At 40.3% G+C, this 27,017-nt stretch overlaps 1 protein-coding gene across 2 annotated transcripts in view; it reads right to left on the bottom strand.

The window, feature by feature from the left end:
* Positions 1-7,337: 7,337 nt before the first annotated feature.
* The window catches only part of KAT6A (lysine acetyltransferase 6A), a 38,509-nt gene continuing 18,829 nt past the window's right edge, over positions 7,338-27,017 (bottom strand). For both annotated transcript variants that reach the window (XM_086865376.1, XM_023940807.2), the window contains exons 9-18: positions 26,316-26,434; positions 24,689-24,804; positions 23,722-23,863; positions 23,114-23,275; positions 22,086-22,179; positions 20,609-20,840; positions 19,337-19,547; positions 17,961-18,653; positions 16,920-17,250; positions 7,338-12,388 (exon numbers count right to left, since the gene is read on the bottom strand). In XM_086865376.1, the coding sequence (XP_086721502.1) occupies positions 9,807-12,388; positions 16,920-17,250; positions 17,961-18,653; positions 19,337-19,547; positions 20,609-20,840; positions 22,086-22,179; positions 23,114-23,275; positions 23,722-23,863; positions 24,689-24,804; positions 26,316-26,434 (4,682 nt within the window). In that variant the 3' untranslated portion in view covers positions 7,338-9,806. The remainder of the gene's footprint in view (positions 12,389-16,919; positions 17,251-17,960; positions 18,654-19,336; positions 19,548-20,608; positions 20,841-22,085; positions 22,180-23,113; positions 23,276-23,721; positions 23,864-24,688; positions 24,805-26,315; positions 26,435-27,017) is intronic.

Below are 27,017 nucleotides of genomic sequence, written 5' to 3'. Positions count from 1 at the left end.
CTGTGAATAGGAGACAGAAATGAAGGGTTCAGTCTGTTCTTTACACAGCAGCAGTGAAGTAAACCCAAGCTACCAGCTCCTGTCCACTCAGGCATCAGCAGAGCTCAAATCCTCTCTGAGGGTACCTAGGCAAGACTCCCAGAGTCAGCCATCTCTTCTCCACACACAGCCCTACATTTCACCTGCAGCTGTCTTCCAAAAGCACAAACAAATCCATGTTGGAACCCACGGGTGAGGCCTGGAGGAGTGACTTTGGTTCCTGCACACAGCACCAGTGTGTAAGGGGGGGCCAGGATAAAACTGGGATGGGGTTTTCAGGGTGGGCTCTTCAGTGGGGACCACACCATCACCTGCAGCAAAGTGCACTTATCTGTTCAGGCACTTCTGAGCAGCCCTGCCTTTTATCAGCTAAATTCTTGTCCCGTGGAAAAAACATTGCCTAGGTGCAAACCCATGGGCAAAGCACCCATGGGAAAACTATCTGCACAGGTGGAAGCTCTGCAAATGCCGCACTTTTCTGGAACCGCGTCCCCAGCTTCTAGGCAGTAATGGTCCCTTTGTGTTAAAAGATGGCAAAGCAGGGATTAATGTCAATTTCTCAGCAACTACCTGACAATCACAGATTATTTAGGCTGGCAAGAAGCTGAGGCGCAAACTTAATTGTACAGACACTGTAGGTCACTTTTTTTCTAGAGTAAGTTTTCTTGCATTTTTTCCCCTTTGTATCTTTTCCCTTTGAAGTTCCCTCAGTTCTGTTGCTTCACCCATAGACAAAGGAGTGTGCGAAAATCTGGAAAAAAGACTGGCACATCATACAGTTTTTAAAGAATATGATGACTAATAATATAGAGAATGTCCTAATAAAATATGAAGAATAGGAAATGATAATATTTGACAATGTGTTTCCTAGTATAGGTTTAGTTTTGTGTATTTTAACCACGTCAATAAATAATACACTCAAGTCTAGATAGAGCTGCACATCTTTTTATAGCAATGTTCTGTCAATGCCCATGAAAAAAAAACCCCACAAAATTAAACAGAAGCTGCAGTTAAAGCGCTCCCCAGAAGGGGTCTGGGAGCACAACAGAACCATCACCCTAACTGAGCCTCTTCCACACGAGTCTTTTGCAGGCCATATGGGGCTGAAGAAACATTACCTTTGTTCAACAACAGGTGCACAGGAGGCAGTTGTCAAAATTAACCATAACACACTGGGAGTACCTCACTTCTAGACTTTGCATTCTAAATCAGCTCTCTGAAATTCTTTCTGTGGAGTTTCCTGATTTTTCAAAACAGGGAACTCAGGTATGACACCACGTTCTGCTACATGCAACAGCCTCATTTCCCACCAGATGCCTCCTGCCAGTCTGGGCATCAACTGCTCAGTGCCAGGGGCCACCTGCAGCAAGGCCAGCAAGGAGGTCTGAGCCTTTGCTCGACTCCTGCCTTCCAGGTTCCAAGGCTTAAGCAGGGTCAAACCTCAGCATCCAGGCGCACTCCGTGCCAAGGCCTGCACACTGACACGCAAGGGATGGCTGTGCTGCACTCCAGGCTTTGGCACAGGCGTTCTTTTTCCCCCGATGTCAAGAAAGAGCACAGCAGACACTGCGCCGCGCCATCAGTGGGAGCAGCTGTGCTTTGCCCGCCTGCAGCAGGACACAGCTCCCACCTCTTAACTCCTCACAGTCCACAGCAAAGTGAGCATGAGGCAGGAGCAGGTAAATAACCTGGAACTGCTGAATGAAATGCTGAGGCTAGTCAGGCTTTGCACGCTCACAGCTTCGGAGGACAGTGTGGGCATGCAGTTGAGATGCTTCAGCTGCTAAAAGGCAAAATTCCTAAATTTGCTCTGGGAACAAGGAGCAGAGCCCACCAGCTCTGGGCACTTCAACCACTTTGTTGAGCCTAGGAGTCTCTTGGAAAGCTTTTTATTTTGTCATTGCTGCTTTTAACCTGCTAACCTATTTGCTGGCTTATGCATCAGGCACTGTGTTCTTTCTTTTTCTGTACAGTGAGAAGCATGTGAAGGGGAATATGTGAGACCTATTTCTCTTTTCCTTTTCCAGGCAGCCTTATGCAGTGTTACCAGGTGCTCCAAACAAAGGGCTGGAATAAAAAGCAGCAGCATTAAAGAATAAGGACACTTAATGAACTCAGAGAGTAGAGTTTTAAAAGCCATCTAAGAAAAAAGTTACAAAAAACAGCCTGGAATGTAAGGAACTGTAGGGCTCAGAAGAACTCAATTTTACAAGTGCTTTGAGTGACCATAGGAGACACTTTTTGGAGGAGGCACAAGTGTCATTAACATTGGGTGTACCTAGTTGCCAATCAAAGAAAGCCTCATGCCATTGGCAGACTATTCTTCAAGTGCAGACTCTTTAACTAGTTGAGTGGCCATTCTTGAAGTCTGGATATGCTTAGGCATAGCTAGTCTAAAGTTCTTCAAAATTGCCTGCAGGTTTGTACCTGATAAAGCCTCCAGACATGTTTACATGGATGCTTGGCTGCCATTCTGTTTAATGCACAATGAGGCACTCATTTGAACAAAAATAATGAAAATATTCTAATGATTCTACAAAGAAGCACAAACTGCATATAGTGATGCTTGAAGGAATCTCCCACATACTAGCAGGCAGCCAGTTCAGAAGGCAGCTCTGTATCAACACAGAATTGCATTAGGATTGTATGCCCTTTGCTTTAGTTGACCTCACTGGAGTAGGGGTTGGAGCAAATGTCTGCCAGATGTTCTTCCAACCTCACTCATTCTGCAATTCTGTGATACATGAAGAGACTGCACACAATAGCAGAGAAACTCTACACTGAAAGAAACTTGATAATGGAGCACAGAAAATTGTGACTGATACAGAGGACACACAAAGTGAAAAAAGTCATTTTACACACAAAGGAGAATCAGAGACATCATATTTAAAATAACCAAAAAAAACCCCTTCATAATCGTTCTTCTCATAAAAATGAAATGTGGAATCCACACCTATGGAATGCTGTGAAAACAAAAAAAAATACATGAGGTAGATAAATTTGGGAAGGATAGGTCCACCACAGACTAATGAACATGACGGAACTACAAGGAAAAACTGAGACAACTGGGTTTGTTCAGCCTGGAAAAAAGAAGGTTCAGGGGTGACTCAATTGCAGTCTTCCAGTACCTGAAGGGAGTCTACAAGAAAGATGGAGAAGTTTTACAGAGAATGTAGTGACAGGACAAGGGGGAATGACTTCTCACTGACAGAGATCAGTGAGAATATATGTGAATAAATATATGAGAATATATGAGAATATAGAATATATTCTATATGAGAATAAATTCTTTCCTGTGAAGGTGGTGAGGTACTGTCATGGGTTGCCCAGAGAATTTGTGGTTGCCCCATCCCTGGAAGTGATCAAGGCCAGGCCAGAAGGCCAGGCCAGAAGGAGCTCAGAGCAACCTGTCTTAGTGGAAGGTGTCCCTGTACATAGTAGGGGGTTGGAATTGGATGATCTTTGAGGTCCCTTCCAATACAAATTATTCCATGCCTCTATGATTCTATGATTTCAGTTTGGACCCAGACTCCTTTTCTAGAGGCCCTGAAAGCACAGGCTCATGAGAATACTGGAAAGGGGTGCTGAAGGGAAAATGAGATGCAAAGAACTTTTCAAAATACTGTTCCTGGCCATAGCATTGATCCTAAACCCCTGTCCCTGTGGCCTGGTGCATTACTGTAAAACTAATCATGATTTGGAAAACCACTAGACACATGAATTGAAAAATACCACTAAGTCCCTGCCTTCCCACAAAGCAGAGCAGAGAATTAGCTAGCAAGACTTCAGATAGTCCCAGGTTCAGACTCGATCTGTAAATCAGAGGGATTATTGATCTAATGTACTTCAGGTATAGCCTGAAAGACACCAAAAGCATCATCTGCCATGCTTTTGGAAGGTGAACTTGAGTAGATGAGTAGCTTTTACCAGTGCAGCTGAGAGAGATACTTGCACTTTTCTAGGGCTAGAAATGTTTCCCTGTTCAAACTCATTTTCCTTATCACCTTACCTAGAGCAATATTGTATTCTTCAGACCCTGACTATAACACAGTTATGTGCAGCTGTACATAAGCTGTCAGAGCTTCTAGACAGTGCTACCCTATAACATCACAATTCCCTTTTCTATCTTCCTTCTGAACCAACTTTGCTGCTTGGACTTTCTGAGCCCTGTGCAGAATCTTTGATGAAGGTTCTTGTGGACAGCAATCAGGTTTCCAAACAGATCAAAGTGCCTTTCTCACAGCTGGATAGACAGAGATGATCAAGGGTGTCTGCAATGGCCTCTAAAGACACTGGTTTTTTTCAGTGCTTTCCTCTGTCCCCAGCCTTTCAGCCATCACCTGCTGACCCCTTGCTGTATATACTCAGGCAGTTCTGATCACTTTCTGCAGACCAACTTCTGTGATTTGCTTTGGTCTGAAAAGCATGCTCACTAACACAATGCAAAGGAGGACAAGGACACTCCTAAAGTAACTGCAGTCTCGTCTACTTCAGACTGCAGAAGATTTTTACCAGAAGGGAACACACAGCAACTTGAACCTGCTCCCCTGGAGAATAGCTCCTCCCACCTGGGCTGACTGAAGCCCTGGTCCAGGATATCAGCTGACCAGTTAAAATTCAGTTTTTGTGAAAATTCAGTTTTATGTGACACCCTTTTACCTTTCCCCCAAGATATCAGAGAGGATTTCATCCCTACCAAATTCTAGGTTCAGAGCTGTTGTCTTGGTACCTCCCTAGCTGCTAGAATTTGAACTGATTCTTAGCTCTCTGATGGGGGGAAGCAGCATGCCAACTAAATGGTCTTTGGTACTAGTGGTAGCTGGTTTTCAAACATCTGTCTGGAATTCTGACAGTATGATTTAAAAGCCAAGTTAACTGGACTTGGTACCTCTGCCATACACATAAGATTGTCCTGAGCAGGGGCTTATGCGTAGGACATTCTCAGTTAGGAAGCATTTGGCCTATAACTGATACCAAGCTTCTATGTGCTGTCAGTGTATGGTTGGTAAAAAAGGGACCCTGGAGATCTGCTGCTCATAAACAAAAGCTTATTGTCTTCACCATTCATACAGGACTCAGGACAGGAGAAGTAGGAAACGGCCTTAGCCATTTCACTTAACTCACCCCATAATTTTATTTTGTCCAACAGTGATTTTTATCTTCTTTGGAGAAGTTGTTTGGGAAGTATCTGGAATTGCAGATCATCTTTTGCTGCTGCTTGTTCCTATTGCGTAAAATGGGGAAAGAGAGAATGACAGAGTTTCAGTAAACAGACTTTCTCCTTTAGCTGAAAGGTACCATGTGCATACATTAGCCAACATGTTAGTAGAATTTTTTCAAGAATTTTATTTAATTATTTGTCACACAGCACCATATTTATCACTTTTTCATTGAAAATTTTTTCATTATTTTTACTATGATAATTCTCTTACCTCAATCACATACTGGGATTCTACCATGTGACACAAATGGCAAACATACTGACAACAGTCACTATCTAGAGTTCACAGGGCAAAGTATTTGGCAAGGGAGAACAAACAAATACTGACAGAGGAACCCTTAGGAAAATTATGACACAAAACTAACAAGGTCATTATGTGCCAATTCCACATACAGAGCTGTCCAACAGAATAGAACCTCCCATAAAGAAGGAAGCACGGAAACAAATTCCTGATTCTCTCTGCAAGGTAGTGCAGCTGTTTCAAGAGACTGAACATGTAGCTGGAGTCCTGCCTTGCTCTAGGTGAAAAATCAATGTTTGGTGAAGTTGCTGAGATTCTCTGTATTTGGGGCAAAAGAATTTTACATTCAAAGCTCAACTTCAGACATCTATTTTTAGGTAAATTATTCTGGCTGACAAGCTGTGAAGATAAAAGATGCTGTAGGCCTCACCTCAGCTGCTGTAAACTTGGTCTCAGTCAATCTGCATTCCTCTATTACTTGCAGAGATCTTGCAGAGATTGGATCTCAGGAAGGAGCTTTTATCCTGAGCTAATTAAGATGGTTCAGTTCTTTTTATTTTTTTCTGAATTATCTCACTGATGAGCTTTCAGAACTGCCGTAACCCTTTAAGATCATTCTCCTTTCAGTTAGCTTCTTTCAGGAGTCACAAATCTAGTCTCCCAGACAGTAGTTTGTTTTGCTGTGGGTTGCATTCAAACTGTTCCCTGCATATTGAGGGCTGGAAGCAGACATTTTGGTTCACCTATCAACAAATTTAGAGCAAACCTGACAGTGTTAAACAGAACAACTCTCCCCATGTCCACAGTATGATACCTGGCCGTGGCACTGCAGCACCTGCAAGGAGCAGCTGTTCACACTGTGCTCTGTGGTACCAAAGGTTCTTGCTCTTCAAGACAGACAGATTTCAAATCTGTTTTGGCTTGGCAACTCTCTCAAAAGGAAAAAAAACCAACAGAAAACCCCAACGACCCCCCCCCCCCTCCCCATTTAGTCATTCTCCAATGGTAGGATTTGATAGGTTGTTGGACAAGATTTAAAAAAGAGGTCATGTTGTTCATGGCGCCCAAGAGTGGTTGTCATCAAGGTAGCCCACACAAACTGAGGCTGGATTGTTATTTTTTAATTAACAACCAGTTAAAAGTACAGCCTATTTGATCAAATAATGTTTTTTATAAACAGCTTGCCTTCTTGAACACAACCATGTGACAGCACATCTGTGGAAAAGACTTTGGAAGGTTCTTGTGGCCACTGGTTCTTTATATGGCTTGGGCGAGTCCTTGGACCACAGGAGGCTGAGGCAGTGGTTCTTTTGTCACGGGGAAACTCTAGCATCCATCACACACGCTGGAACGGTGCTTCCCTCTAGCGTTGTTAGAGCTCTGAGCTTGTGGAGAATGTGCAGCAACACAACGAGATGGCACCCCCAGGATCCAATTGTGCCTTAAAGCTGCAGGGCAAACCTTGCTGGGTAAAATGTCTCCTCCTCCTATTCGAGATTCTCATTACAGATGAAAGAGCAGCTGAAGGGGGTGGGGGAAACTTCAAACACACACTGCCAGTTTTAAAGGACACAAGTCAGAATTACAAACTGAAGCTGATAAAAACCAGGACCACACTTGGTTTTGGCCAGCCTTGGCCAGAGAAAAATTTGAAGGTGGTGATGTCTGGAAAAGCTTCAAGTTTGTTCTTCTTGATTTTTCTCTAATTAGAAATTCTAGATAAAAATTAACATGAGTGAATTAAGGCCCACAGGGAATCACACTCCCAGGACCAAGTATCAGGGACAGCATTCACCACTCAAATGGAAGAAAAAAAATTTACACGCACAACTGACATCCAAAATGGCTCAACATAATTTATTTTTTTATGTTAAAATGTACAGAGTTCTTTTGAAAGTACTTGCTAGAAAGGGGAAAAAAAAGTGATATTACATACAAGGAGAGGAAGGGAGACCATCCAGCCAGGAGCGTATGACATGGAGAATTACAAAGGCATCTAGGCACCCCCTTCCCCTTAGCTTACAAGTCACCATGAACAAAGTACAAAGAGGTTACAAAACAGGAAAAGCAAATATAAACAGACAGGAATAGACTCAGCTTCATTTGTACATGCGGCTTTTAGAGGCATCTGGAGCTCCTATTCACACACTCTAGAGATCTCTTTAAAGAGAATTTTATCTTTCTTAAAATAGTTTTTAATATTCTACAACAAAGATAAAAAATTTTAAAGATGGAATGAAATGAAAAAGCTCTTATTTTTAAAAGGCATCGAAGTCACTAACAGTGAGTTTTTTTAATTTCTTTTAGAAGATTACCCAAGTTATCTTGCTAAAAATACATTTATTTTTTTTTAAACAGAAGTGAAAAAATGGTAGGTACCAATATTACTGCGTTGGATAATTTCTTTTTATATATAGAAAAGAACTTTTTTTTTTTTCTACAATAGTTCTACAGTCACAAAGGTTTGTGGAAAAGGGAGCTGCCCAATTGATAAAAAAACCTATACAAAACCAAACCAAACATAAAGGCAAACAAACTAAATTCATGGCCCTCGTTTCAACAGCTTCTCCTCCTGTCTCAGACCCACCCCCACCCCCAGGAAGCAGCGACACAGCTGAAGATCTAAGAGAGGGCAGCACAGTGCGCTTTCTACATGGGTTATTTGGAAGTGGAATAGTATATACAGAGAAATGGGGTCCTACACAGCCTTGTACATGCTCAAAACTAAACAGAAATAAAAAGTGGAAGTCCTTTGAATTCTGACTTTTATGGTTAGCAGTTACTGAAGGAAAGTCCATTTTAGTGCATCTGAAGAAACCCCAAATTTTAGATTCTTTTGGTTTAAAAACAAAAGGGATTAGATTTATTAATGTGTCTGCATTTCTACTTCATATACAATAAAAAAAAACCTTTACATTAAAGGGTTGTCCCTTTTTGTATTGGGTGACATGCCAGCAGTGTAGCCAAAATTAATGTAAATTGGATTTTGCAGTAATAAACAGCAAAATCCTGCCGCCTAGATCCTGCTAAGGTGTTGGGACGGTTTCACTGCTGTATAAGAGGCCGATTCCCTTCTTTTCCCACACTAGATCAAATGTGTGGCTATTCCTACAAAATGGATATCAAACACAGTAAGAGAATCAGGAAAAACATCATTGACCCCCAGATAAGCGGCACATTCAGCGACTTCCAACCCCAGACCAGGAATGGAAGAGTGACAAGGACACCACAGGGTTCTCATCCCAGTCACCAAATGCACACTTTTTTCTTCCAGCATTTCCCAAGCCAAGAGATTAACTGGAAACAGCTGCTTCTGAGCTCAGTCTGACACAAAGGCTCAGAACCAAAACCCTCAGCATTTCCAAGTACATACTAAAGCAGTTTGGGATCTCAGAGCTGTGGCTGACTCGCAGGTCACCAGAAGAGCCTGTAACCATTTTCTTGTCCTAACAGACCATTACCCACCCTGTCCTCTTCACAACTGCCAAAGGGCTACAGTACAAGTTCTCTCTTGAGATGCTTCCAGCAGTTCAACGACGGAACGTGTGTGCATGCATGCACATGTGTGTTCACGTGCATGACTGAGTGGTGAATGGGATAATTTAAAAGTTACATTATATTTTCAGCATAAAACATACAATTTCAATTAACTCATCTACAAAACATCAATGTGAATGGTTTATTGTTTACACCTAACTCCAAATTTTACTGAGGGTAAGGGAGTCAAGGAAAATTAAAGATTTTTCCTGACTTGCAGAAATAAAGATCTTCATTTATCCTCTGTGTCCCCTTCCAAATCTCCCAATAAGTGCCTCCTGCTAGAAGTAGGAAATGTTAGGTGGGGTTTTCGGGGAAGGGTTGCTATTCTTTGAGATGTCAAACATTTTACATGGCTGCAGCACTAGAAACTGCATACAGAGGGGCACAGGGGAGGGAAAAGGACATATATTGAAAAAAAATTTAGAAAGATGATTTCACGTTACACATAGTCTGTCCACTTTGTCAGCAAAGTAAGGCTCTTTTTAAATTATAAGAAGATTTTGTGCATGTTTCCCCTCTAAAAAACATCTGTAAGTGATTTTAGTTGTAAAATGTTTGACGATTGTGAAGAAAAAAAACCCACAAAAATTAATTAAAAAAAAAAAAAAGACCAGGCTTCCTAAAAATTAAAATAAACCAAAGAAAATCCCTCTAAAGCTACAGCAATATTTTAACTGGAAAAAGGTCCATTTTCTCTGGTTCGTCAGTATAAAAGGTTCCTTTATTTATATTTATTTCAGTTTTTAGGATGCAAGCTGATCTTGCTCATCTTCTCATGTATGGTCCATTAAGAGACTGCTTGGGCACCCCAGCAGCATTCATGTAGCTGTGATGGGAGGGGCCAGTGTACATCATGTTTCCATGAGGATTTGGCTGCATAGGCTGCTGGGTATAGGCCTGGCTCCCCATCATTCCCATCTGCATCTGCATAGGATACTGTGCTGTCTGATTCATGTAGGCAGGGTTACTATGGTAACTGCTGTTCATCATGGGCTGTGTCATTCTGTAGCTGTTCATGGCATTCAGGGTGTTCATATTCATGGAGTTCACGTTGTATGGGGCAGTTGGCATCAGGTTGACTCCCATGTTCATGCCCCGCTGCACAGCCAAGGTCCGAGGCCCAGCCTGCATGGCGACGGCGGGGGGACTGCGGCCATACAGCTGCTGCTGGTGTGCACTTGCTGAGGGCAGGGGGGCTGATTTGGAGCGGATGGAAATGTGCCCCTTGACTGGCATCTGCCCCTGCAGCCTCTGGGTATGGGGAATACCAATATTGGTAGCAGACATATTACATTGAAGCAGAGGTGATGCGAGGTTCATGGTGGTGGATGCCAGGTTTGGAGGGGGTGTCATAGTGGCTTGTGCTTGTGGGGTGCCAGCCAGGGGGTGAGAGGGAGCCAGCTGAGCCAGCCCCGTGTTGGAAAGAGAAACGCTGGTTGCATAGGAAGTCACAGCAGGAGAATGGCTATAAGGCATGGCATGAGGGTCCATAATGGTGTTTGTCAGCTGCTGCAACTTGGCTAAACTGAATGTGGCTGATGGTTGTGAATAGCTCCCAGCACCAAAATCCCCTGGAATCCTCTCATAGATACTTATGTTACCAGTGCTGCCTGATTCTGGTATTTCCATGATCATAGGTGCTGGGGTGAAGCTGTTGTTCATGCTACACTGAGATAATGGAGGCTGCTGCTGGGGTGGAGGTGGGGGCTGTGGCTGCTGGGACTGAGGCTGCTGCTGTTGTGGCTGTGTTGTTGGTTGCTGGTTACTTGGGGGCCTTTCTACTACACAGCTCTGGGGTGACTTGATATTACAATTTGCTGCAGGCTGGACACTGTTTTGCTGCATCATGCTGCAACTGCTGCCAATGTTTGCCATTTGCTGAGTGACAACACAACTGTTCTGAGTGAGGCTGCTAGAAGAAGACAGTCCTCCGTATGAACAGCTGCTCTGGGAAGAGTTATTTCCACAAATGCTGCCTCCCATAGTAGAGTCATAGCTGCTGGGGTTTTCATAATTCTCTGTAGTGCTCTCAATGCTGCCAAGGTCACTGAAGCCACTATCCACCACCTGCTGAGAGTGGTCCGATACTGAAGGCACATCCATCATGGGGCTGGTCTCCATGTTCTGCATAGAGGGTGCGGACAGGGATCCTTGTTCAGGACTTATCTGTGTGTAACTGCTCTCCAGAGCAGGCACATTTGGGCTGCTGACAGACCGCACAGACTGGCTGGGATGGGACTGAACAGAGGATATTGGACTGTTGTGTTCTGAGGCCTGGCAATCTTCAACCATTGATATCTGAGGATCCTCCTCAGTCTGGGTATAACTCTGCAAAGTCTGACAAGCTGCAAGAGTTTCTTCACAGTCCTGGTAAGCTACATCATGCTCATTGCTTTCCTCCTGTGTCAAGGACTGTACTGCTTGAACAGTTTCAAGATCTAGTTCACTATGAGGAATCTCCTCTTCCTTTAATTCAATTAATCCCTCTTTATTACTTTGCTCTTCTTCGTGATCATCTTCAGACCCAGGGACGTGCTCTGAGCCCACTGATGTCTCATTGGAAGCCTGCTCTTCCTCAGAATCTGCCTCTGCTTCATCTTTTTCTTTTGCATCTTCTCTACTGCTTGGAATGCTTGTTTCTAAAAAACATTCTTGCACCTGAGGCTCCTCCTTCACCCCTTCTTTAACAGGCTGTTCCTCCAATTCTTTTTTCTTCAAAGACTCTGGATGACCATCATCTTCATCATCAGCATCATGATCTTCATTTTGATTTGTCACTATTGCAACTTCCTCTTCTTCCTCACGGTCATGGTCAGGTTCATCTAATTCTTGTTGCTCTTCTTCTGATTGCCTCTGCTCTTCTAAAATCCGTGGCTTCTCCTCTACTTCCTCTTCTATCTCAGGCTCTTTTACTTCTGGTACCAGACTGCTGTTGCTGTCTACAGGAGAAACTGCTCTTACTTCACTGCTGGCTATATATTCCTCTTCTCCCTCTCCTACCTCTTCTGCTTCCATGTTTACATCTTCCTCTTTCCTTTCTTCACTGAGAGGCAGGTCTTTCTGCTCAACACATTCTTCTTTATCTGAAATTTTGGCCTTACGCCCTGGTTTTGAATTAGCTACCACTTCATCAACTATGTCATCCTGAACTGAAAGTGGCACCTCTTCCCGGTTCAGTTTAAAACCTGGTTTTCGACCAGGTCTTTTCTTCCAGTGGACTGGTTTTCGACTTTTCCCTTTTGGCCATCCCTTCTTCTTTTTCATCGGTGTGGAAGTATCTGGCTCAAGTGAAGGATCTTTTGCTTCACTATTCCTCAGCATAGATAACGGTTTCAAGGGTCCATTACCTGAAAATACAAATTGAAAGACACTGTTTAAACATTTTTATTTGACCTAAGCATTCACGGAAGCCTTCCCAAGCATGCCCAACATGTTTATCAACTTCAATATTAACTTAGAAATTTATTGGAATTTATTTATTAGCTTAGAAATATTCGTTTAGAAGGATCGAGGTCTGCTCATTAGCAGCATGTTGCACTTTACATTTTCTAATAACATCAATGTTTTCAAGATTTTCCATGTTCAAAGTTCTGAACCTTTAATACACAATTGAAATTAAGCTCTAAGCTATATAATGAAGTCCTGAAAAGACAAATTTTATTTATTCACAAATGAATGTGTTGCAGCATACAGGAACATATGAAGCTGCAATAAAAGCATGTTTCCTTTTAGATCTGTGCATCTGCTTAAGAAAGGAAGTATTTTCACTTTTTTTCATAGCCTTATGCTTTTTAATGCTCATAGAAATACACCACTGCCTGGATTTGGCTAGCAATTTTTTAATTGAAGAAAGCATTAACAGGAATCTGAATTTCTCTTTAATCTTTTATTTGATGAAGCAAGATTTGCATTTCAGTGACTTTCCAAACACTCAAATAGGTTCAGAGCTTATATAGCCAGAAAGGAATGTGATAGCTTACTGAGAACTTACAGAATAGTATAAGGCATTCCCTGAATTAATTTTGGTTTGAACCTGTCAATTAGGACAGTCAGTGCCATTTTATACAACTATAAAAAGCTGAGTTAGTCTTGCCATTTGCTCAGGAAAGCATTTATTTTAAATAATTCCCTCCAATGATAAGCATTCTGAAGAAATTCTGGGTATTAAAAAATGAATAGAGAATTAAAAAATCAGCAACTCCTTATGTCATCCAAAAGTAAGTATTTCTAATGTGCACAAAGAAAAGAAAGGATCTGCCAGTCAGACAGCCTGTTGTTGTACAGGAAGAAAGTAACTTTATTTTCATAATATTTATTAAAGCATTAACACTTAAACCCTTAGAAATAAAACCCACCTCTTAAAAGAGCCCATCACTATTTCTCTTCCCTGACTTCCACATTTCGTATCTACTACAGAGAATTAGATTTACCACATTGTGATAGATTGGCATTTAAGAAAAAATAGGAAACATGTAAGGAAGTTAAGGCTGCTGGAGGCTGATGGGAGTTTTTTTCTCATGGCCAGTAACTGGACATTTCTGAGAATTGACAGTTGTTTTGACCATTGAAAAGTAAGATCAACCTGTGAACACCACCTTAAAACCTAATTCTCCCTCTCTTTGGTTTCCAGGTTTGAAAGGTAACTGAGCTCCAGCTGGCTCCCGTCCCCTATCCAGGCCATGTGGCTCAGGTAGGGGGGCTGGGCTGGGCCTGCTGCAGCTCCCGGCCCGCAGATGGAGCCTGCGGGGCTTCCCCTGGCCCCCAGGCCCGGGCCGGGCTCTGCTGCAGCTCCCGGGAAGCATCCGGGGTGGCTGAAGCTTTTCCCAGGGGTGTCCCCGGCTCTAAGCACAGCTGAGCTGAAACCCAGCATCATGAATACCTGCTGCGGCTTGAGCCAGATTTTAACCCTTTCATTACCCAGATGAGATTTGCAGATTAATCCTTTTTCCAGAGAAAGGGGAAGAGAGAGAGAGAGAGATGGATATTTTGGGGGGAATGGAGTATTTCAAAGTGTGGATCTAAGCAGAAGTAGTTAATTAATAGAGCTGAGCAAATGGTGAAGTAGTTGTGATCCTATGAGATGCTGGAACAGAAAAAAAAAAGTGAGAGCTGTTGAAGATTTGTGGCCCTTAAGAGACAAAGAGAAAGCTTATGTTTCCAGAGATGATTACAGAGACAGATGAAGAGAACTTTTGCCTTTGAATAACACATCCTTAAAATGACACCCCTTGAACTATGGCCCATGAACACACCTCAGAGTGGTGTGAAATGGGAGGGAAGGACTGATGGCAGAGTTTTCCAGGTGGCTGGCATCAGAGAAATAGAAAGCCATGAGAAAATGGTTGTCTTGTGAAGAACTCCATAAATTGACAAAAGAGAACTTCTTTTTCTCCACAAAGACTGATGAAAAGACTATAGCAAAGTTGGAACTGTTTTCACCACCAGGTTTTGTCTCTATGTTGTCAATTAAACAAGGGAATGGTTGGGTGGTTGGGAAAAAGGGTTTCTGGAGGTTTTAGTCTGGCTTCTTATTCTTGTAGTTTTGTTAATAAACTTTCTTTATTCTTTTTAAATTTTAAGCCTGTTTTGCCCTCCTCCTAATTCTTATCTCACAGCAAAAAATGAGTAAGTTTTCTAGTGATTTTTTAGCTAATGCTTTAAAACCACAACATTATTTGGTGCGTTGGCTGGGAAACAAAATTGGTGAATCTAAACTATTATACACATTCACAGTAAAAATTACAAGTAGAACTTAGAAAAGCAAAGTAATACAGCTCAAGCTGTATTACCAAGCTTCATCTTCCCCTACACAACACTACTCAAATTGCTCAGATTTGGTAGACTATAGAGAAACAAACTTGGGTTTTGACACCACAGAACACCTTCTGTCTTCCAGAATGCCTAACCCTTACTAAAAACTGGCCTCAAATCACCACCCTACACAATCCATTCTCACTGCTGTCCTGACAACAGTAAGAACCAATCCAAATTTTCATCAGACATCCATTTAAGAAACTATAATGCTGCATTTCAGAGAAATCTTAAAACATTTTCAATGCACTTTGTCAGCTAGACATTAAGTTCTCAGCAGAAAAATCTGGCCCCCAGTCAGAAAGCCAAGAAAAGGAAAAAAAAAAGAAAAAAAGAAAAAAAGAAAAAAAAATTACAAGCAAGTTTCTGTAGTGATGGGAAAATCTCAAAAAAAATTTCTAAGATTCCTATGAACATTCCTACCTCATAGTTATGATTAGATAGTCTCAATCTGAACCATTTGTTAATTCACAACTCTGCAACACTGCATTCTTGAATTGTCATAAGGCAGTGCTGTCCCTCTCACCCAGCCTAAATTTTTATCAAAATAAAAAGCCAGCTGCTTATGATGAACATGTTTACATAACTGACAGCACACTGTATTTTCTCTAAAAACATTTCAGTTTTAATATGTGTATGCAAAGGCATCTACACTGAAAGCAAAAGCAGTCAACAAATACCCTGTGACATCAGGAGCAGCAATATCCTAAAATAATATGGTTACTACTTTATTGCTTCAGAGGTTCCAACCAATTTGCAGAAGTTCAGGGGAAAAAAATCAACAGAAGTGAGACAGGGGAGCAGAAAGCACTTAATGACAAGTATTTATGAAGTAGGTGAGCCAGAAATCTGTCACTGTAGTATAAAATGAGTGCGAGTTAAAATAGTGTCTTTCCAAGTACCACTTTTGGTACTTTTGATTCCTGGGCACTTAAAGGACTATTTGTAGTCTGCAAAAGATGGTTAAAAATCATTGATTTTATAAAAGAATATATTTTGAGTGGAATCACTAAAGCGGGATTCCACTGCATCTGCACCAGAAAACATTCAGAAGAGCACAAATGAAGAAGACTTAAAATAACTGGTCTAACAGATCTGTCTCCAATTCCAGTCTTATTAATGGTGCTGAAGTATCACAAAAATGTATTTAACAAGTAATCTAATCATAACAGAATTTTAAAAAAACACAGATGTAAGATGACTGCACATGTATTCCCACCAAGCAAACTTAATGCTGTTTCCACATTTGTACTAAATCTCCATAGTTATATGCTGTAGTAAGGATTTAAGGATAACTTATGCTAAATAGATAGTAAACCTGGCTATTATCATATTAATGCTTTTAGTATTAAAGTCCTTTGAAAGAACTGGTAACCACAGCCTAATTGAAAGTCATCAACTCATGAGGCAAAATTTTTTTCTGGTGGGATAATGGCACCATACTTGTTTTTCACACAGTTTTTCATTTTTATTTTGCTGGCTGGCTTGCACTACGTAGCCCATCAAAACAACAGGACATCTAATAGCAATAAAGAAGATTGCTAATGGAGTATCTGAATGACAGCTGCATTTTCTGAATTGTCAGTGGACTCTGAGCAACCAGTCACAATCAAATTTTGCCTTATGAATTGAAGGTTCAGAGAACTTTAAGGAGATCTGAGAAGCTGAGAGGGTGAACATGCAATGTGATGAAGAAGACAATGTCAGAAGAGACAATTTAATATTTCCCTTTGTTATGGAAAACTGGGGGCTTGCCAGTTCATTTCTGTTTTATTTCTGTAAGTGACTCTGCTGTATGGGTCTTTCCACAATCACAGATACCATTTCCATTAGGAAAGCTGAATCAAAAGGATAGCCTGGGATCAGGTCATTGCTAATAAGACAGTTAATATACGCACCACATTTTCATAAAACTAGGGAATGTCTAAGGTTAGTTTGATTGGTAATTTGTGCCTAACCTACATTTCAGCTGGAAGCTACAAGCCAAAGAAAGCAGTTGGTTCTGTAATGAGCTGTTATCACCCAATACAATCTATCAAACTTTCACCAGTGTACCACCATACATACCATTGTCATCAGACTCTTCCTCATCTCTGGACTTCCTCTTAGAAGAGGGTCTATGCCTGAGTGTGTCCGGTTGGGCTAAGTGCCGAAAGTATCCGCTGGATGAAAGTTCACTCTCCTCCTCTTCATCCTCCTCCTCCTCGTCCTCCTCGTCGTCCTCCTCCTCCTCCTCAATTTCAAAAGTAGGCTCCAATCGAGGCATTGGTCGTTCAGAGTCTGAGTCCTCAAATGGTTCATCCAGCACTTCTGTGGTTTCTGAGATTGTTTCAGTGACAACGCTGCTGTTGTGGTGCTTACGCTTGCGGACCCGCCTCTTCCGATGAAGAATTGGTTTCTGAAAGTGGAAGGTGGGAAAAGAGAAGATATTTTAACACATGCAGTAGAAATGAAACACTAGATAAATACAAAACATGAAGAGAAAAGAGCTCCCTTCTAGAATCCAGAATTTACTAGAAAGTGCAATCTGGCACCTGCCACTAGATAGAATTTAAACAGCTGAAGCTAACAGCCTATCCATAACAGCTGGAACTTTAGACACACAACAACAGATGTGAATAAATTAGAATAAGGTGCAAAAGTGATACAGAAGAGAACTTTTTAATGCAGTATCCCATGAGGAAAGCATTTGCTTAGACACATTGATAAAATTCACATCCCCATGGTAAATAATTTCAAAGACTTTACACTCCAATGTCAGTTGTTTAGCAACTGTGTTTTGCAAACTTCTTTCATAAGCAGGACTGTATCTCTATTTTGCATGACTGAGAAAAATTTTAATAACTGCATTAGGAAAAAAAATCAAAAGCACAAGATAGAGGCTAGAATCAAAAAACCCTCAAAACTCCTACCTGTGATTCACCAAAAACCACCAAAGAAGAAGCCAGCAGGAAGTACCCTCCAGAGAGAGTTCTGGAACAATGAACATGTGCTCCCTATACACTTAATACAGACCTCGTGAACTGCTTTTTCCTTCAGAAAGCCCCAACATACTGACAAAACTGACTGGGTAAGATAATCAGAAAGAACAAGAAATAAGACACACACCTTTCGTTTCAATGTAGGCTTGGTGAGAACAGGTGGAGAGTTTGATCGAGGACTCACAGGCTCATCATCTTCCTCTTCACTACTCTCACTAAAACGCCTCAGAAGTGCCCTATCGCTATCACTGTAGCGCCGGGTTAATCTGTCACAGTCCTCTGGGAATCTACATTTTGGTGGCTCTGTGTTCTTTTTCAACTGCCCCCTCCATCTTTCCACACCTTCACTGTGCTGCCGACGGGGAACTGCAGGTTTTTCACCTTTGCCATACTGTCCCTGGGAAGCTGCAGTCTTTTCCTCATCTTCAGCATACCGGCCTCTCGAGGCTGGAGATTTCTCCTCACATGCACCACATCTTCCTTGCAAGGCCACTGACTTCTCCTCACAGTCACTGCAGCGGCCTCGTGAGGCTGCTGATTTTTCCTCACATTCATTGCATCGTCCACTGGGAACTGCTGTTTTTTCCTCAATGGGCAATGCTGGCTCCTTCTCACAAAAGGGCTCATGAAGTTTTTTGCTCTTGCGGTTCCATCGACCTCTTCGTGATGGCTGACTGTTTGCAGGAAGACTATCCAGGGGAAAAATGTGCTTGTTTGGTCGTGCAGAATTGGCTGGAGCAACAATGTCTGGCTTTTTTTCACTCTCTGTTGGTGAGTAAGGCTCTTGCTCTTTCTTCTCCCATGACACAGATTTTACCATCTGATTTAAATAAAAACAAATAGATTTCACACTTCCTATTTCAGCATAAATGTATATCCTGAATTTGATTCCATAAAAGCTTTTGAGCAAAAAGTCAAAAGTTTAGCAAAACTGACTTTTAAAAATCTGGGATTAAATAAAAGATTTGACCTTTAAGAGATTCATGTAGTGCTACTTGCTACTCCTTTCTTCATAGGTGATAATATACCTCACTTAGCTTCCCATCAAGTCACTTCAGTCAGCCATTCAGTGGTGTGCCAGAATGCTACCTTCCCCGTGCTACATTCAAACACAGTATTTGTGCAATTTTCAAGAAAAAAGTGAGAAAAACTTGAAGCTATTTTTCCATTAAAATGCACAATTAGCTTAATTTGAACACAGTAACAGCAGATAATTTGCCTCAGTATTCTACTCAGCGCTCACCACCTGATAAAAGAGTGCAACCCCTTCAACGATTGCTCTCTAGACTACGCCTTGACGCTTTCTCTAGTTTTATTTTCTAATCTGAAACCATAAAGATACATAAACTTGCTATGATTGCATTGCTTTTTATGATTATGACAAATGCGCAAGCTTCGCATTTGAAATTTTGTTAGCACTGCCTCCAAAAGCATTAAGTATAAACTACACATTAAGTGCACATTAAGCATAAAGCCATACAGAAACAAGAGATTCACTCTTACACTGGTCTCTGGATCCTTTTCTTTCTGCTTTTGTTGTTCTTCATTTTCCCCATCCTCTGTCTCCTCTTCCTCATCCTCAGAGACAACTGAGTTGGAAACTATAACAGGTGTCCAACGCAGACATTCTGCATCCACATCAATAGGTCGGACATTAGTTCTAAGCTTTGCCATGTGTTCCTGGATAAGCTTCTCTCGACGAATGATCACAAATCTGAACAGCAATAATACTCTGATCAGTAACAGGTGACCTACTGTACATGTTGCCATGTGAAACAAATATAGTTTGAAAATATATTACTCTCAATCAGTGCTGCCACAAGTAACTTCAGAGAGAACAGAAACTCATTAAAATAGTACAATTTGCATTACCATCTGACTACCAGAAAATGTTAAAATCCTTTCCACTTCTTGTTAATGGTGAAGCCATTATCCTTCCACGGGTAGCATTCAGTTGCAGAGTATCATTTTTGTTATGGACAAGGGGTATGCCATTTGGGGAATGGGCAATACAGGGTGAAAGCTACTGAAGAGAAATAAAAGGACTGCTCAAGAGAAGTTGCAGTCCCACTACCATAGTGAATTTTGTTTAAGGGTTTGAGAGAAATATCACTGGTTTAAGATATACTGTGAGATGAGGACATAAAAGTGTTCAAGTTTTCCAAATAAGTTTCAATTTTAACACAAGCGTAATAGAATACAACCCCACTCATTGAACTGCTATGGTCTGAAACAAAGACTAATTCCCTGTATTTCACCTGACAAGTAGGCTGAGCAAGCATGCTACCTCTATTCTATACCTCCACACTTCATCTTTCCCAGTGATCTGTCCTACTCTTTGAGCATTCCATGTTAATCCACAGATTTTATGGCATTTTTGAAACAGAGAGAAAAGGACAGAAACAACTGTCTGCTCATTGACTGAAAATAAGGAGCAGATCTGCCTCTAGAGAAAGGAAGTTGTTGTTCTTTGCTCTGTTTGTGTATTAGACTGATTTGGCTGAGGGATCCCAAGAAAACACGACCAAGAAACCAACTTGCTCTCACAGCAGTAAATTACTTGAAATTCCACATCTACAGTGCTACGCAGCTGGACATCTGAGCCAGTTTTGGCACTGAATGATTCTTGCACTGCACATGAGTACCACATTATCTGGACACTTAAGTCTTTAGTAAAATCAAGCTTATTAGATGTGACTTGTCTTCAAACACCAGTAAATTTCAATGAAATACATCTGAAGGTATTTGGGATTACAGCGGGACTCCTGTACTCACTGATCACTACGGAAGTCAAGCATTCGTAGGTGATGCAGAGTGGAAGTGATATCTTGAGGGCAGATTCCAGTCAGTTTACTCAATTTCTTGATGCTTAATTGCTTGTCACGTTGATGATAAAGGCACTCCAATATTACACTTTTCCAATAAGCCATGTATGACAGGCGCCCCAGGTCTGACAGGGGCTTCTCTGGTGATCCTGCTTGACCCTCACGCTTTGAAAGCAAATAGCCTAAAGATACACAAGAAAAAAGTTTCAAAATACTAGTTTCTGTTTCCATCCTGACTTCTACTAAGGCCTCATATAATAGCTTATAGTGCTGCCTACAAGATGTGGACAACAGCTCTGAAGGATACTTTGAATTGTTGGGCACATTTTTGCTTGTTTAAACTCCTTTTATTCAGTGATGGAGTATGATATTTCTGAACTCTGCTGCCATCAGACACTGACTGTAGGTAATGCCCTGAGATGGCAGCAGGTGCCTACTTAGAAACTACACCTAGCATGATACACAATTGCAACAGCAATTTTGGAAATGACAAAGGAAAAACATACTCTTAAAACTAATGTTTTGAAAATTCTCTACTGTCAAACTTCAGGAGGATCAAGCTCTATTTGCAGAGATTTCATTAATTTAAGACTGTGATACATTGCACAGGTTCAATAAAGGCCGAGAGGTTATATTCTACTCAGTGAGACAAAGGGGTATGGATGGAAGATGCCAAATGTGCTTTCTCACCGCGCTGTTCTACCCTAACCTGCGTTTGCTGATTTCTCAAGGTACATCCTTGAGTTCTTTGCTTCACCAGTATTTTCAGGAGAACAAAAACTTATCTACAAAAGATATCATTCTGATATAATTCTACCAGGAGTTTTCCTCTGAACATTAACTTCAAAACTTGTATGTCCATAGGGAGGCCTGTATTAAATTGCCCTAGGCATAATAAACAATGTATAGTTACAGGGGAAGTTTCCCATGACATTACTGAGATACATGTATGAATCTCAAAATTACCTGAGTATTCAGAGCTTAAGTGTGTCTGGTGTTATTGCTCTCAAAGTTAAATTTAAATTAAATTAAATTTTAAAAAAATACACTTTTGCTTAAGACACTCATTCACCTAATCAAGCGTCTGAAGATTTCCACAGACCATGCAGTCTTACAGCTGGTTTTCTGTATAAGGAATTATATGCAAAAGACAAGCTTCTGCTAAAATCACTATACTGACATATGCCTTTAGTTTCTACCTTAAGTTGCTTACACGGAAAGTACTGGAATTAAGGGGGAAATGATCAATTTGTCTTTAGAGCTGAAGTTCCAACAAAAAGAGTAAGCGGCGAAGTTCAAATGGTTTTTTGAGTTTTAGAAGCCTTTGTCTTGAGATGTGTTTTGTTTAGAAAAATATCCGCTTCTCCTGTTAAGTCCTTTAAAAAATGAAAAGACAGACTAAAAAAAGTAAAGAAAAAGTTCCTTACTGAAGTCAATTAGGAACCTGCCATAGCCCTTACGCTGGTATTGTGGAAGAATCATTATACAGGAAACATTGTACTTCTGTTGGCAGTGTTTTTCCTGTTGGAAAAAAAAAATCTTATTGAAAAAACAGATCCGTGAGAAATAGTGTAAGTTGCTCTGTATAAGTGCCTAAGTGGTTCTATAGCAAAAAGTGAGATAGGAAGCCACAGTCAAAGTTTCTTAGGAACAATAAAGCCAAGGAAAGACTTCAAAGTGACAATATTAAAACTCTACCATCATTTCAGATAAGAAAAGCAAAAAGAATGAAAACTTGACATAACCTTTTTAGATAGCATACCGTAAAGAACATAAGCTGCAGAGAAGATAAATTCTAAGAATAAATCTGAAGGCAGCTAAATTCATTGCAAAAGACTGAGGTATTCCAATGATTCTTTAAATGTTACAAGCATAATATACCAAAATCCAGTCTCATATATGCTGTTCTGAATACTAAAAAAAAAAAAAAAAAACAAACTTCAAATAAAAACTATTTATAAATAATTGAAATAATTAAGGATGAAAATCTTAAGAAAAGTCCTATCTGAAATCTTGGCCCTGTTCCCTCAAAAAAAATTAAAAGGCTTCAAAATCAGGTGCCAAGTTGCCAAACTTGTTTGGAAAACAATGTATATACTGAACAAAAGGTGAGAAACAGAATTACCAAGCAGTTCTATCTCACAAACAGTACTACCCAATCTCTATCAAGAGCAGAAAGTAATTTGAAGTTTTTTTAAACCACTAGCTGCAGTACAAGTTCCTTAACAAGTATATGCTATTCAGTGTTACAGGAAAGTTTGATTTACTAACTGGTGGTCTCTGAATGTAAAAAATAAATGTAATAAATGCAATAAATAAAACCTGGTTGCAATAGATGTCTATACCTGTATTACATAATTTATTATATGAAATGCAAGAACCTAAATTACAACAATTTAAAGAATACAAAGCAGCACTGCTCATCATACCAAACAATTTGTACCCAAATACTTACCTTGGAAAAGTAGCCAACAAGGTGACAGCCCTTAACATCATTCTGTGTCAGCACATAGAAAAGAAATGGCTCCACATCGTAGTACAGAGTCTTGTGATCCAAGAAGAGTTTAGCTAATAAGCACAAATTCTGGCAGTAGATAGTGCTGACATTGCCATCAACCTTAGAGACATGAGGAAAAGTTCTGTCACTCCATTTGCTATTATGCAAGGACAGGCTTCACCTGAGTATCCCCGTACATTTGAAACACCTTAACGTGAGAAAAGACTTTTCTATAACAGGTAGAATGTCAAAGGACTAAAAACTTTCACAGAATAGAGGCTGTGACCAAGTTACTGTTACATTCAATATATCTTAAGAGAAAACTTAAAATTATTTTTTGTAAAATAAAAACCCCAGATTTTTACAAATTGAATCTTCTGTGTTTTATGGATGGATAATCTATACACAAGGTCAGTTCCTACTAGCTGCTTATGTTGCTCTTCATGCTTGGAAACTCAGGGTTTCAAGAATGCAGATTTTTAGGACCATGAAAAATTTACCACATGATTAGGTGCTGAGGACCCTATTTCAAAGATAAGAGCAAGCAGCTTAATCTTCTAACTTACCTCAAAGACTGATACATTATTTTTTCTGTAAATTTCATTGGCTGGAGGATGAAACCAGCCACATTTTTTCATATGCTGTTGGAGAATAGTTCTGCTTTTCATATATTTTAGACAGAATTCACAAAGGTACAACTTTGGTAGCCTGTAGGTGAAGATAAAGAAAGAACAGAGACTGAAGACAGAGAGAGACTTTTGTATAAATTTCCTCACTCCTGCTGATAGAGAACTTGATGAAAACAAACCCAATGTACACTGACCTTGTGTGCGTGCTAATGAAGACAAAATCACCTTACTTACCACAGTTAAAGTCATGACACTTGTTCTGTAACAAATGCATATTAAAAAAATGCCCTTAATATCCTGCATAATTACATTGACATTATTAAGTTGTGCCAGAAGACCTAGATTAAAATCCTAGGAAAAAAACAGTAACCCCCCCCAGTTTTGCACCAATGGTGATCATCCTAGGATGGATGAGAGAAATAGTTCCTATTCCCTTCTATTCCTCATCACAGACAACATCCCAGCTGTATGTACATACCCTTGAGTGATGGGTACCCATTTACTTTAAAACGGTTTTACATACTAAACTGACATGAACAACTATAATGCAAGTATCCCAAAATTCTTGTGATTTAAAACTATTGATATACTCTAGCTTAGACAGGAATGTCTTTGTACAGCTAGAATAATTCCTCGTGACAGACCACATATTCTTGTTTAATGGCAGAATAAAGAGTTTGACTTGATTTTCTTCCTTTAGCTATAGTCCCTACAAGTCATTCCTCTTTCTGAATCAAGTTCAAAGAGTTTGCACCCTAGACAATTTTCAAAGTTCTTAAGCAAGAGAACAGCGAAGCAACTATATATGCAATGTAGTAGAACAACCTTTCAGACACCAAAATGAAACCACCAGATTTCTATGCCTGCTGGAGTACAGCTTTCCCATAAAAAGAAAGAATCTGACCTCGAGTATTCCTGTGGATATGGGGAGGAGTACCAGGTCTGGATTTCGTACTTGCCAAATTCGATAACGGAAGGGCAGCGGACTTGTGGATCAGGAGGCCCAGTCACCCCTACTTTCTATGCAAGGGGAAAAAACCCAAGTTTTCATGAATTTCCAAGTGAAAGACTTTTAAGATTAAATAAATCAAAACATTTTTATCTACACAGTCTACCCTGCTCAAACTCACTGGGAATTTGGAAGATGCAGATGTTGCTCTCTGACACTAAAAACCAGTACCAGTCACACTTCAAGCAACCATGTGATTCACAAGAAGAAAGAATAAACATTATCATACCATGTATCTCCACTACCATTCACAGTATTGCATGTCACAGTTTTAAATACAAATTAGTAGAAAGTGAAGTTTAATACAATCTTTTTTGAGTCTCATTGTAATGTTCTTTCTTGTTATTTCAATAATGAAGAACAGAAACATAAACTGATCCTGAGGTTAAAAACTAGAATATGCAAATATTTAACATCACACATTAGTGTCTTCCCAGCTCTGAGACTAGATGAACTACTGTGAATGTAGCAGCTACCAAACCAAATGTACCAAACCAAACCAACAAAATATTCAGGATGCGGCTACCTGCTTAACATCACAAGTGCTGAAGAACTAAAGAAAAAAACCTCACATTTATCAGAAGAGGAAAAAAATAGAAGATAGAGTATTTTTAAACTACTTATACAACCTTTATTTCCCCTGTCCCTCTGACAGTAACTGTATATTTTATAGCAACTAAAAATAAGGATACAAAATGCTCCACTTTAAAAGAAAACAAATGCTTTCTTGACTCACAAAGATTTTATCTCAAAAGACTGTCACTCACAGAATTACAGAAATACAAGTATTCCCACTAGCCTTGCATTATAATAAGAACAACCCTGAACTGAAGTTACTAACAAATGAGAACACCTCATGCAGGAGGTCAGCAACTAATGTGAAGAGTACCAGTGAATTACCTATATGCAAATTTACGGTAGCAGAATGAGACAGCTATACCCAGGGCAATGGGCTCCTGTTTGAAAGGTAACATTCCAAGTTTGCATATTGCTAAGCTTCCTGAGTGGGACTGCTGGATCTACCCTAGGCATCCATATTTTGTGGAGTTCTAGATGAAAAGGAACAGCAACCTCTGTTCAGTGTGTACACAGACACAAACAGCAATGCTCAATCCTGTTCCATAAGGAGCTAAAGTATCTAGAAAAAGAATGTTTTAGCTACTCAGAGAGTCTATGTGACCCATGCTGCTAGCAAACCATCCCATATTTTATTGCTTCCACTTTCCACATGTTTTAGCAGCTATTTAACAGTTCTGAGAGGACTAAAGCCACAGGATTTTTGGCCACCTTAACCTCTTACACTCTTATGCTCACTTTTACAATATCCTTCAGCTCTCTTGATGTCAGTTTTCCATTACTCTCAAGCAGCAGAAACCAAGAACATTAGCTTCTGTGACAAACCTGTAGTCTGAAGTCTGTATTTCTTGTTGTTATTTTGTTGTTAGGGTGGTGATTTTAGATTTGTTTAAACTTCTTTTACAGATTTGGTACTTACTGCCAGACACTGAAAGTTTAACTTTACCTGCAGTGCTTGTTCCTGAATATCTCGAAATAACTCCATGTCTTTTTCATTTAAGACATCCTGACTTCCAAAAAAACGCTCCTCAGTTTCTTGTTTTCCATCCCAGCCATCCTGATTGTCTGTAAATGAGACAGAAAATTGTCTTCACCTACATTTACAAGAAAGTATTTGCTTTTAGTGCAGTGACAAACAACATCTGGCTGTATTCACACAGTGTGCCAGGTTTTTTTGATAGGATTTTCTATTCAGATTTGGGACCACAAAAGAAGAACCAGTTCTAGATTTGGGACCATGTAAGTAGTACTGTCCTATGTTTAAGCAGGCCCAAATGTTGCCACCTAGATATTCACAATACCATGAAGGCATAAATGGCTTACCATTAAGTCTATTTTTCACAAACAAGGATCACAACTATTTAAACGCCATATCTGGTAAAACCAAAACCTGGACACCTACATTCATCACCTTAGAAACATCCCTTCAACAAAAACAAACAAACAAATCTAAACAAAAAACCCAACAAAACCCTCTAGACACTTCATCTGATTCCCAAAGCATAAGTCACACTGCTGTTCTTCCAGCACCAGCCAGGTTAATGCAGGTAACTAACTATTCTAAAGCTGCAAACATAGTATTTTATTGTGGAGCATTTCCCACTGACTGCTTAGAAGCAATTCAGAACCATTCACCACAACTGCAAAA

The sequence above is a fragment of the Cyanistes caeruleus genome, chromosome 29, assembly GCF_971803275.1.
Source record: "Cyanistes caeruleus chromosome 29, bCyaCae1.hap1.1, whole genome shotgun sequence".
Taxonomy (NCBI): Eukaryota; Metazoa; Chordata; class Aves; order Passeriformes; family Paridae; genus Cyanistes; species Cyanistes caeruleus.
Note: the sequence above shows the minus strand (reverse complement) of the source record. Positions and strands in the feature narration are given on the sequence as shown.